At 42.3% G+C, this 12055-nt stretch overlaps 1 protein-coding gene across 1 annotated transcript in view; it reads left to right on the top strand.

Moving 5' to 3' along the window:
- Nucleotides 1–9: 9 nt before the first annotated feature.
- ATG3 (autophagy related 3) overlaps nt 10–12055 on the top strand; it is a 31565-nt gene continuing 19519 nt past the window's right edge. The window contains exons 1-5 of the mRNA XM_073308301.1: nt 10–195; nt 4393–4434; nt 7265–7314; nt 8410–8480; nt 10850–10957. Of these exons, the coding sequence (XP_073164402.1) occupies nt 124–195; nt 4393–4434; nt 7265–7314; nt 8410–8480; nt 10850–10957 (343 nt within the window). The 5' untranslated portion in view covers nt 10–123. The remainder of the gene's footprint in view (nt 196–4392; nt 4435–7264; nt 7315–8409; nt 8481–10849; nt 10958–12055) is intronic.

The following is a 12055-nucleotide window of genomic DNA, read 5'->3' as shown; positions in this document are numbered from 1 at the left end:
CGTGGGGGGGGGGGGTGTGGGGAAAACTGGTCATGTGACTCCGGCTGGCTGCGGGCGCTGCTGAAGGCTTGAGGCGCGAGCGGGGCTGTGGGCGTTAGGGACCCTCGCGCGCGCGCCGGCAGGATGCAGAACGTCATCAACACGGTGAAGGGGAAGGCGCTGGAGGTGGCCGAGTACCTCACGCCCGTGCTCAAGGTACCGGCCCGGTGGCGCCGCCGCCCCCCCCCCCCCGAGCGGAGGGGGTGGGCCCGGAGCTGCCTGCTCCGGTCGGACCCGCCTGCTCCGGTCGGACCCCTCCACCCCCACTCCCGGGGGCGGTTCTCGCGGCGGCGCAGCCCGCTCGTGTCTTGTCCCAGCCAGAGCCGCGAAGCGGACCCCAGCCGGCTCCGTCCGCTGGGCAGCCTCTGCCCGCGCCGCCTTCCCGCAGGGAGCCGGTGGCGGCCGCAGCCCGGGACACTGGCAGCCGCCCGGCCTGCCCCCGAAGCTAGGCAGCAGGTGGGCAGGGGGGTGCTTTGCCCTCGGGTGCTGGCTCACCGGGCTGGGCGATGGCCGTTCTGGTGCCGGTGTAGCCGTGTTGGGTAGGGGCGTGACTGTTCTGCACCGAGATGTTTACGCTAGGGGTTGTACTCGCCTAGGTGCAGTTTCATGGGAGGAAAGGTGCCTTTAGGGTGACCAGCTGTCCCGGTGTCATCAGCACCATCCTGATATTAGGGGCTTTGTCTAATACACAGCTGTACCTTCCTCGTCTCCTCCCAAAAAATTGTCCTGTTTTTCCACACTTACTATCTGGTCACCCTAGGTGACTTGTACTACGATAGCTTGTTCTCCTTCCTTTATAGAAAAAAATGCTGATCTAAGCACCTGAGTATAACAGAGTCCACATTCCGGGGAGGGTGGTGGGATGATTGTACCACTCTTATCATACTGGTGTAGTTCAAGCAGTACAATTTTTGTGCGTAGGCAAGGCCTTTAAATAAGGCTATGTCTACATAGTAGCTAAACCACTGCAGCTGACCTGTGCCTGTGTGGGTATCCAGTTGCTGTGTGAGACCTAGCCCAATACTTGCCAAACCCTTGTAGCTCGTGCAACTACTTCTGTCTACTTCTGTGCTTTATGTAGCTGTAACGCATGCAGGTACTTCTCTCCCGTTAGTTCTTTGTTACATGTAGCTGTCGTACTACAAAGTATTCTTGCCTCTATTGTTAATAATCCCTTGTATTAAAACTGATTATTTTTTTTAAAAATTCCCATTCTCTTCTCTTGCTCTCAGTTTAGTCTCTGGATTTTCCTCAGTCCAGGTAATGAAAACCGTGAAGACCGTTTTGCTTTCAGATGTTTAGTGCATACTTTCAGAGGCGTTGTTTCTACTGGGACCCTTTTAGGGGAAAAAACAAAACCACAATCCTCTTGGTCAGTTCAGGCTTCTATAATGTAACTTCCTAACATATTTTGTACTTCACATCAGAGATCCTTGTTTGTAGACCACTTTATAGCATTCTTCATTCATGAACCAGATTTTCTTCCCCCGTGAAGTAAATATTATGGTGTTGTCCATGTTTTAGAAAAGTTTTTGTAACATTGCCTATCACTGTGTCTGTGAGTACAGAGGCAGAAACTGAGGCGCAGGGAGGTTAAGTGACTTGTCTGAGTTTACTGAGTGGGTCACTTGCTGTGCTAGGAATAAAACCCAGGAATTCTAACCCCAAATTTCTCCATCTAACGACTGTAACACATTGTATTAAAGGAAGATGTGCTTTACACCATCCTTGCACTTTGAATAGCTTGTTGTGAGAGACTGGAATGCCACAGAACAACTGAAAACCAAGTGAATGGTGGTGTCAGTTGTTGGCTGCATGTGTGTTCTCTCTGTGTGCTGCACAGGCTCTGACAAGATAGCTCACACAGCAGACTTTAATTGAACTGCCCAAGAAGATCACAGACTCTGTTCAGTGGTGATGGAGCGTGGCCAGGTTTATTGCCAACAAAGCACAGTATTGGTTTCCTATATGTGCTACAGGTAAACTTAATACATGTTTGCTCATGATAGTGGACCAGCAGCTGGACAAAGGTTTAAGGTGAAGCATTCCAGCATTTATAGACTGAAACAAACCATCTGGGATAAACAACTTACATATCACCTTACATATTTTATGACGTTTATTACTCCCTCCACCCCCCCCCTTGTACCTTTCTCCTGATGTTTCAGACAAAACATCACTTCTGTCAAACCATCTTATCGTGTGTAGGTTGGGGTGTTCTTGTCCTAGCCTGCTGGAATGTATTTACATAAACAGTGTATTGTAGCAATGCTAGCAATACTGGCGTCGAGTTCATGTACCGAACAGTGAACTTGCAGGCAAGCATCTGCTTTTGAGAGAGCCTGACTTTTGCTCAAAGCATAACTTTTGCTGACTTTGATTCAGGCCTTGTGGCAGGCCTCTGCTTCAGTCTCTCTTTCTACTACAGATAGATGGGATTTTAAAAATACCCACTAGGAATGCAGCATAATGTAGCCTTGGCTTCTAAAGAAGCTAAGCTTTTTACATGTCACTAGGTTGACAGGGGATTCAGGTTGACAAGGTCTGTCAGGTTGGTCTGTTTTTGGCCCCTCCCACTCTCAGGATCCCAGACTTGTATGTGCTGTATGATGCACCTTGGGAACAAGTCTTAAGATCATCGCATTCTGAGACTTTGATACGGTAACACAATGCACTGCCGTAAAGTCTTCAGATTTATCTATTATCCCAAACTCTTAAAAGGAGAATTTTCATTGGCATGCAGTGTTGATATTCTATTGTCTCTCTGTGGTACAACAAGAGTTTTGCCTGTCTCATCTGAATCATGCACTTAAATTTACATTTTTTCCTTCATCTTTGGAGGGGGGAGGAGAGAGAGTGCTTTTTTCAGCTCCCTTGTTAGAAGGAGACAATTTGGACATCCTCAGACTTAGTCTATGCCCCATGCTGTGCATCTATGGCAATTGCCTCTGGCAGTGGAGGCAGTAGAATGTATGCTTATCTGAAGACTGAATGATGTTGGAGGATTGAACAGAATGGAACTGTAGCCCAGAGTCAGAGTACTGGTTGAAATAAGCCTGAGACCTGATAATGAAATCTGAGAGCTGTTCAGGGCAGTAGGAAGGAAATCCACCTCAAATATTACGGTGGTGGGTGGCACATCCCAAATACGGATAACTACTAGTTCTCTCATTCTTGGGTAGTCTTAAAATGATGGGGGGGAACTTCTCGTCTTTCAGTGCTGATGTTGCTTCTTCTGAAGTGTAAAATTTTCTGTATATTCTGGGTTTACATGAGCATGAATTACACCTGTTTTTTACACTTAAACTTTCTAGATGTCTGTCTGAATGCAAAAATATACATTGAAATCTTATAGATTTCAATGTACTTTGTCCAAACCGAGAACAAGTTAATGAAAACAGCATGAGAAAAATCAATAAACTCAGAACTGTTTCCACATGGCGCACAATAAAGGAATGAATATATACACCAAAAAAGCAAATAATATCTCTCTACAAGTCACATTGGCAGTGGGAACAATCATTCTTCATTTCTGTACTTCTTTGCTTTTTGTAATATCAAACTGATGCATTTATGTTAATATTTTTTTAGTTTAGTACTTAGAGCAGTTACTGAAATCATGGCTGAGAGTGCCTGGTTCTGATTGGCTTTCTGCCTCTTAAGCAAGTATAGCATTGATCACAGGAGCTCTCCTTTTCTCCTATTAGCCAACTGAACTGTTTATAATTACAGAAAAATATGCTTTGGTTATGTGGCAGTTCTGATAACCTTCTGGATTCTGCAAAGAACTACTTTCTTGCTAATGTTTTGTGCCATAGAAAATGGCTGCAGGTAGGCTACAAACTAGGGTACTGACCCCACAACTGCCTTCAAGCTGGTGCACAGAGCTACCTAGAGCAGGGGTTCTCAAATGTCATTGCACCGTGACCCCTTTCTGATAACAAAAATTACTATGTGCCCAGGAGCGGGGACTGAATCCCGAGCCCCACTGAACTGGGTGAAGGGGCCAAAGCCTGAGCCCCACAGGCAGGGTTGGGGGGGGCCAAAGCCGAAGCCCAAGGGCTTCAGCCCCAGGCAGGGGGCCTGTAACCTGAGCCTTGCCATCCAGGGCTGAAGTCCTCTGACTTCGGCTCCGAGCGGTGGGGCTTGGGTTTCGGCCCTGGACCCCAGCAAGTCTAAGCCAGCTCTGGCAACACCATTAAAACAGGATCACTTTGGGGTCACGACCCACAGTTTGAGAATCATCAAAGAGAGACAGTTGCAGGATCAGAGCCTAGCAGACTTTCTTCAGCCTTGGAAAGTGGGATTCAAATATCAACAGATGTAAATGTTTCTGAATTGTCTTTATTCTAGGAGTCAAAGTTTAAAGAAACTGGAGTCATCACTCCTGAAGAGGTGAGTTTTGAGAACTCCTAAAATGTACTTAAGGAAGCTATTAAAATAGTAATAATTTGTGGTAAAAGTTGCCATAACATTATAATCGATCTTAAATTGGCTCTTGCAACTGCTAACTTGGTGAAAATTTGAGGATGTGATTACTACTACTATGTGCAAGGTATTTCTGCTGTTGGAGTCTGTCAGCAACAGAATTCCTCTTGGAATGGTGTTTGGGCGTAAGCCCTAGGCATCCTAATATAGGCTGAGGGAGAACCCACCCTTCTCTGAACACTGTTTAGGTGGTTTGGTTTTCCTGGGTCGTCAGCTCCATTCTGCATTGCAGTCGGAGAAGGAAAGAGTTCTTTGGATCGAAAACTTCCCCTCCCTTAAACAATCCAGGGACCACCCGAGCTTGCTGAAAGCAGCCCTTGCTTTCCACCATATGTTTTGTTCCCCTGCTGCTGAGTATGTGGTGGGGTCACAACATATTGTTGGCCACCTGCCATGCACAAGCATTTCTCTGTACTCCTCTATATGCTGCCCCTAGTTTAGCCATGTTTCCAGTAAGTGCTTGCAGTAGCAGCTTATAAAGGAGTCTGTTGTAAAAGGAAACAAGGATTACAAATTCCTGGCCTGTTTCTTCTCTGTATCGAATGCAATGGTGTTTTTTGGTTTTCTTCCTCTTCCCATTCTTATGTAAAGGGCTAGTGTTTGGAAGTTGTTGTCTCTGAAACTGTCTACGCAGAGACTACAAAAGAGTAAAATGGAGCAGGGAGGATGAAGGAGAGAGGTATGGTAAAAACAAATGCAGAGAGAAGGAAGGAAACAGAATCAGACAAAAATGAAGATAGTGGTGGCAAGACAGACAAATAACATAGGAAGATAAATGAGGCAGAAATATCCCAATATTGGCATCTGAAACGTCTCTACTGAGCTACACTATGTGCCAGAGGAGATCATTTTTGCTAGCCCACTGGAGTACTATAGAATGAACCAATTTGTTTAGTGCTAAACAATCTTTTGAGGTAGTTGTGTTTATTTTATTCTAACTTCATGGCGACCACCCAAAAAAAATTCTAGATAACTGAACCACTGACACTTTGCCCTATCAGCTGTGGGGGAAAAGCTGAACAGGGATGTCTAATTAGAAGGGGTTTCCCTTATGGGTCAGCTGGCTATATGCACTATGGAGGGAATCTTTGCTGTTTGCAGCATCAGATATAAATCCATGCCAGAGTGCAGGTGGATCAAAAAGAATCAATGAGAGACCTGCTTTAACAGGGTGTCTCTTCTATGGAAACAGACCATAGTAAAGCAGATGGTCAGAGGCGTAAAGTAGTGAATCATTGCACCAAGGTTAGCTGCCTTGACAAATCCATTCAAGTGTTTTAAACATGTATAGGATTATAAAGAATGCAGCGGTTTTCTACAGTATACACAATGTTCTCACGTATGAGTGAATGGCTTTATAGATCTTCCCTGATTTTTTTTAACTGTTTTCCCCATTGCGGTAAAACTTTACTTTTAATAGAGGTCAGTCTTCAGACACTTTCCTAGAAAGAGGAAATTACTATTCCAAGGACTAAATCTATTGTCCATACTAAACAGATGTGAGGTTTTCTGTTAGGCTGACTTGCATTGTTTTTGGAGCACATGGAGAGAAAATGGTTAGCCAATCTATATACTATAGCCTGTGAAGCCTTCTGCAATGGCTTTTGGTCAGCTGAGTAGCATGTTACTGTGAAGTAGTATTTGAAAATGGGAAAGCAGCTGGAACAACAGATGTGTAAGTCATTTGCAAAACTAATAACATTGTAAAGAACAAGCAAAACAAACTCACTATGGCTTTAAAACTTCAGCTGTTCCTTCCCATTATGAACAAAATAAAGGGACAAACAAATGATTGGATCAGACTGCATTAATATTCACTCTTAAATGCAGTTGTTTTTTAAAATATACTAGAAACATAATTAAGAAATGTCTTTACCTCCGTTACTATTTAAAAGGAAGTTTTTAAAATCTAATTCTTCAGGACAGGGACCTATTTTCATGTTTTCATTGCACCTAGCACACTTTGATATCCATTCATGATTGGCATCTCTGGGCACTGCCATGCCCTTAATACTTGTATCCACTTACTCGCTTTTTGCATTTCTCTCAACTTTAACAGTGAATAAGTGATGTCAGTTTCACTTTGTTTGTTCATGTTGCAGTGTGTGGTTTTGAACACTGCAGGGAAATGTTTTTAAGAACTTCTACTGTAGTTAAAATTTGAGAATGGGGAAATACTTCCATTTGGGTTTGTTTTTTTTTAAGAAGAAAAGCTTTCACACAAATTAAGTAGAATTTGGCTTGACATTTGCCTGTACTGCTAACTATAACAAGCATTCATTTAATAAAGCAGTCTTGTCAAATCCTGATATAGGAGAGAGTAAACTTGCCCCATGGACAAATAAAACTAGCTTTTTTTTTCACTGCTGTCTTCATGGTGGAGTGACCAAGTATATTTTATCTAGCCTGGTAAATGTTCATAAACCTTTTTAGGTTTGCCATAAGGTATAGAGAAAACTCTTGGAAGTTCTGTCCATCTTTGCAGTTATGACTCTCTTTACTGCATGGTTCCTTGAGATGAAAGAAATCAGTCAGTGTCTGTCTACCCCAGTTGGAGGAAACAGATGCTTTTTCTTTCACTGCATCTCTAAAGCATGAAGTGCTATGAAGATTACACTGAACACTTACAAAAATGTGATCTCTGTACAACTGAAATGTTGATATTGCTCAAGTTTGTAAGAGTTTCCTTATACTGCATACATCAGCATTTCACTTTTTTTCTTTGTGCCCCAAACAGTTTGTGGCAGCTGGAGACCATTTAGTTCACCACTGTCCTACTTGGCAATGGTAAGTAAAAGAGAATGAAGCACAAAGAGCTAGAGGTGTGGAAAGCTAGAGGAACAGCATGACAAAAAACTTGTTACATTTTTGCATCTAATGCAAATGTATATCCCAATTTAATGTAGATAAGAACTAAATCTAGACATAAACTCTGGCAGTAGAACCCATGCCATTGATATCTTTGTCATGATCCAAATTACACTCACTTTTGTGGGGGAGGCTTTTGTATTAGCCACCATTTGTAGCTGCAGTCAGGATGGTTTCTCTGAGGCAGTAGAGAAAACCGACCACTCTGGTATGAATACTTTCAATTTCTAATGGTAATAGCAGGCTCATTCTCCCTTGGGCCGTTCTTGGCTCCATGGATTATGCGGAATCTGAAGTCTTGAGATCATGTTCTGTCATGGTGGCAGAGAGTCACTGAACTTACTAACTACAAGGAGCTACTTACAAAGTCATTGCCTTGATGTAACCTACATATTAAAAACAATAGCTTACACTACTTAAATTTAATCATGGGTACATATCCAGCTGAGTTATAGATTAGAAAATGCTGGTCTGTCTCTGAATATACATGCCATAATCGCTCTGAGAAGGCTTTTTTTACCTCTCTGGAATGCAGGGAGAATGTACAAAAAATGTATTCAGTACATTTTAACAGGGTCTTGCATCATAAAAATAAATCATGAAATGGTTAGTGGTTAGAACAGAACATTTAGTGTCTAGATTATTATTGTTCAAGCCAAAAACTAATGCACGTGGGCAATATACAATTAGTAGACTTAGATTTGTCAGCATGTCAAGAGTCAAAATAGGTTGTGAGGTGATTCTGCTGAAAGCTTGTAAATATACTTCTTCCCAGCCCCTTCCTGCTCACACTTGGGATCACCTCATTGGTCAGTTTGGTATGTTTCAAATTGCAAAGAGGTAGGTAGTTTTTACAGTATATCTCAAGTTCTGCTACTACATGTGTGGTAGTTACTAATCTCAAACAGAAGCAGGAGGGTGGTATTTTTGTCTTCTGGCCACACAGTCTGAAAATAGAAGTGTTCTTGTCTACAAAACAAGTTTTTCACTTTTTTGTGGTGTGCTTTTTTCAAGGGCTTCAGGAGAAGAATTAAAGGTCAAGGCTTATCTGCCAACAGACAAACAGTTTTTGGTAACTAAAAATGGTAAGAATGGCTCTTAGTAGAGTTGAATGCAGTACAGCTCTTGTGAATGACTTAGGGAAAAATTGTAGGCCTATTGGAACATGCTTGTGCACCCAAATTTTACCCTCTACATAAAATTGACAATGGAAACTAACCTTCCCTTGTATCTTCTGCATTTTAATTTTGTAGTGACACAAGCAGCAGATTATCTGAACTTGAGTATCCAGAATCTGTCATCACTGAGCATGAATAATGATAAATACATGCTTGGGGTCAGCATTGCAGCTTGCATTGTGAAAGTGAAAACTTCAAGTGCAGAAACACTTACTAAATAGCCCTCCTTCTCTTTGCTTGCTTGCTTCCTCTAATTCTCTGCCTCCTCTCCCCCCCGCCTTCCACATACAGTGGTTTGCAAGCATGCAGTTTTAACTTAAAATTCTTCTTCCTTCACCCTCCCGAATACTGGATTTCCTGGTTCTTCCTGGCTTACTAAAGGTATTCCAAAATGTTTTACATGGTAACACTTATACTTTTAATCTCATGCAAACTGTGTAACTCAGATTATCAGACTAGTGAAACTGCAGAATGCTGCTGTGAAAAAGTTCAACTGATGGTCACAAAATTAAAGCATTGTATAATGGTAGTGCTGACTGCCCCACTGGCTATAAAAGAGGAAAACTTGTACCTGTGCCACAACTATGGGGGAAGCTTTCTTTTCACAAAAGAAATACTGTCTTTTGTGTCAAACTTCGCTTATAGCAGAAATGCCAATGTAGCCCCCTCAGTTCTGGCTTGCAAAAACTATGTAATTGAAGGCCCGAGAGAAGGAATTATGGCCTCATAAGATGGCATTCCACGCTTCGACTTGACTTGCCCATTTTGGAGACTTGAAATCCTCAGTGGGCCAGTGGAATGCCTTATGGTCTGCAGAGGACATAATTGAATTATTTACGCCCCAGTGCTGGCTACAGTTGCAACAAACTTGCTGTGCAGGCGGTAGCAATGACTGCATGGCTAACTGATGTACTTGAAATTTTTGTGGGGTCTTCTGGTGTTCTTTCTCTCCTGGTCACTCTTCAGAAGAAGAAAATCCAAGATTCCACGTTTTTTGCTCTGTCATCTGGGTCCACAGTATAATGATAACCTCTGACTTAAGTTAAACACTTGCAGAAAAGATGCCACAGAGCACCCTACTAACCAGTTTCCAGGGAAATGTCAAAATGAAAACTAGAGGACCCTGCCCCCATGCCCTATTTTTTGTAGAAGGTCTACAGTCCGCTTGTGAAGTGTAGCCCTTGTGTACTAATTCTCTTCTCCAGGGCTAGCTTTGAGTGTTGCAGACATCTTTCTGTTTATATTAATGAAAATGTCAGTTTTGCCTTTAAATCAGATAAGTACTATTACACAAACTTTTACTGTGCCACTGTGAGATCTTCTGTGTAGTCACTCTATGCCAACAGGAGAGAGCTCTCCTGTCGGCATAATTAAACCACCCCCAACGAGTGGTGGTAGGTATGTTGGTGGGAGATGGTCTCCTGGTGACACAGCGCTGTCCACACCGGTGCTTTTTTGGTGCAACTTATGTTGGTTGGGGTATGTGAGTGTGTCTCCCCCCCCCCCCCCCCCCCCGGCTGACACAAGGTTTGCCAATAAAAATGCTAGTGTAGACACAGCCTCATTTTAGAAAGCACGACTTGAACATTTGCATATGTATATGATCCACAGTAAACTAACCTTGTTAAATAACCATGTTACTGTTAACAGCAGTTTCTCAGGTGACAAACTGATCTGTCACTTACATGACTGATGAATTTTAAGTGGAAGTCTGACCAGCAGATAACCAGTAAAAGTTGCATGTTCAAATTCAGCCAAGATCTGCACTGACTAAAAGCTGTTCAGTGACATGCCTGAAACAAATGGATAGGTAGTTCCCAGATACCACCAAATAGTTGGCAGTCTCAGAAAATCTGGAGACTCAAACTCCCTTCTGACCCTCACAGGTCAGGGTTGAAGCACAATGACAGGAAGCAGAAAAATGTAAGATGCTTGTGTGACCACTGCCTGGAATGTACCAGTTCTTTAACTGGAGTCCAAGTATCGTCTTGCTTTCCCCTGCACTAAATTCATGTGAATAATTAAGGTTGGATATCCTAAAATATTAATCTAAATGTACTGAAGTTGTATAATGTAAAGATATTTTGTCTAAATTTGTATCTTTAACCTATTAAAAAAACAAAACAAAAACCCCCTAACCTTGTACCACAGAGAGCAAATAGGGGCTGGGGGAAGCTTATTCACTGCAGAATGCTTTGCAGCATGAATTTCTCAGCTCTGTCTAGTATCTGATTGCAATTATCCTATTACTTGTAAGAGTTTGCTGATCTTTACAGTGCCATGCTACAAGCGGTGTAAACAGATGGAGTATTCAGATGAACTGGAAGCAATTATAGAAGAAGATGATGGTGATGGGGGATGGGTAGACACATTTCACAATGCAGGTATTGATACTCTTGTTTTTAACTTTCCACTGCTAACTAATATTAAAGACCTTGACACTTAATTTTAATTTTGAAATGTCTATTAACTCTCATGTGATGTGTCTGAATAGCTAGTTTGAGACCTGAGTTACATTCCCAGTTAAATACCTATTTACTATGCCACATCCTTACTGTGTGTGTGTGACATTAGTAAGTTGCTTAACCTTTCTGTCTGTGAAATGAGATAATACCTCAGAAGTGTGGATGCTTAAAGCTTTAAGTCCTTTGAGAAGCACAATAGAGATTTATATTACTGTATTTGGTAAGGTAAATATCCAACATGCAGGGGACCAAACTTGTAACTAAAGAGATACTGAGAGAAATAAAAGCACCATTCTCTTCACCTTTATATGAAGAAGAATAATGGCATCCTGACCTCCCTTGTCAGTGAGTATAAGTATGAGATGTGCAACAGTTAAATCTAGCTCAGTTAAGCAGTGATGCAACTGATATTACCCCACCTTAGATGAGCCTTTGATCTCTAGTCCCAACAGCTGAGTGTTTCTACTAGAAGGTACCTGTCTCCTTGATATCTAAGGGCTCTCAGATAAATTGGGATGATAAAAGGAAACTGTAGTTAAATACAAAAAATTGAGTGTGAAGGGTTCATTGTCTTGTAGACAGGCAGTCTACAGAGATTAGTACTTTACATAAATCTGAAAGCTTTAGTCAGAGACAGACTTCTCTGTTAAGTGGATGCCTTTGTCACCGTGAGAGGAAAACTAAAAATAACTGTTCACCTGGTTCTACTGTGTAGTCAATCTAACTCCAAAGTGCCTAGCAAAATCTCTTCCATAGTATATTCCTTTCAGCTTTTCTTTTGAGAGTAGATGATTGTTTTAACACAGCCTGAGAAGGCTGACCTTTAAATTCCAGGATGAAGGTGTTTCTCCTCGTTTCTATGTATCAAAGCATTTTCACCCCTTAAGTGATGCAACATCTCTCAGTATCTCTGTAGCCTCACAAATATCTAAGGGCTTGTCTGCACTGGCACTTTACAGCACTGCAACTTTCTCACTCAAGGGTGTGGAAACACACACCCCTGAGCGCTGCAAGCTT

Source organism: Lepidochelys kempii, chromosome 1, assembly GCF_965140285.1.
Source record: "Lepidochelys kempii isolate rLepKem1 chromosome 1, rLepKem1.hap1, whole genome shotgun sequence".
In the NCBI taxonomy this organism is placed as follows: Eukaryota; Metazoa; Chordata; order Testudines; family Cheloniidae; genus Lepidochelys; species Lepidochelys kempii.
The sequence above is the reverse complement of the archived record's forward strand: the minus strand, read 5'-3'. Positions and strand labels throughout refer to the sequence as shown.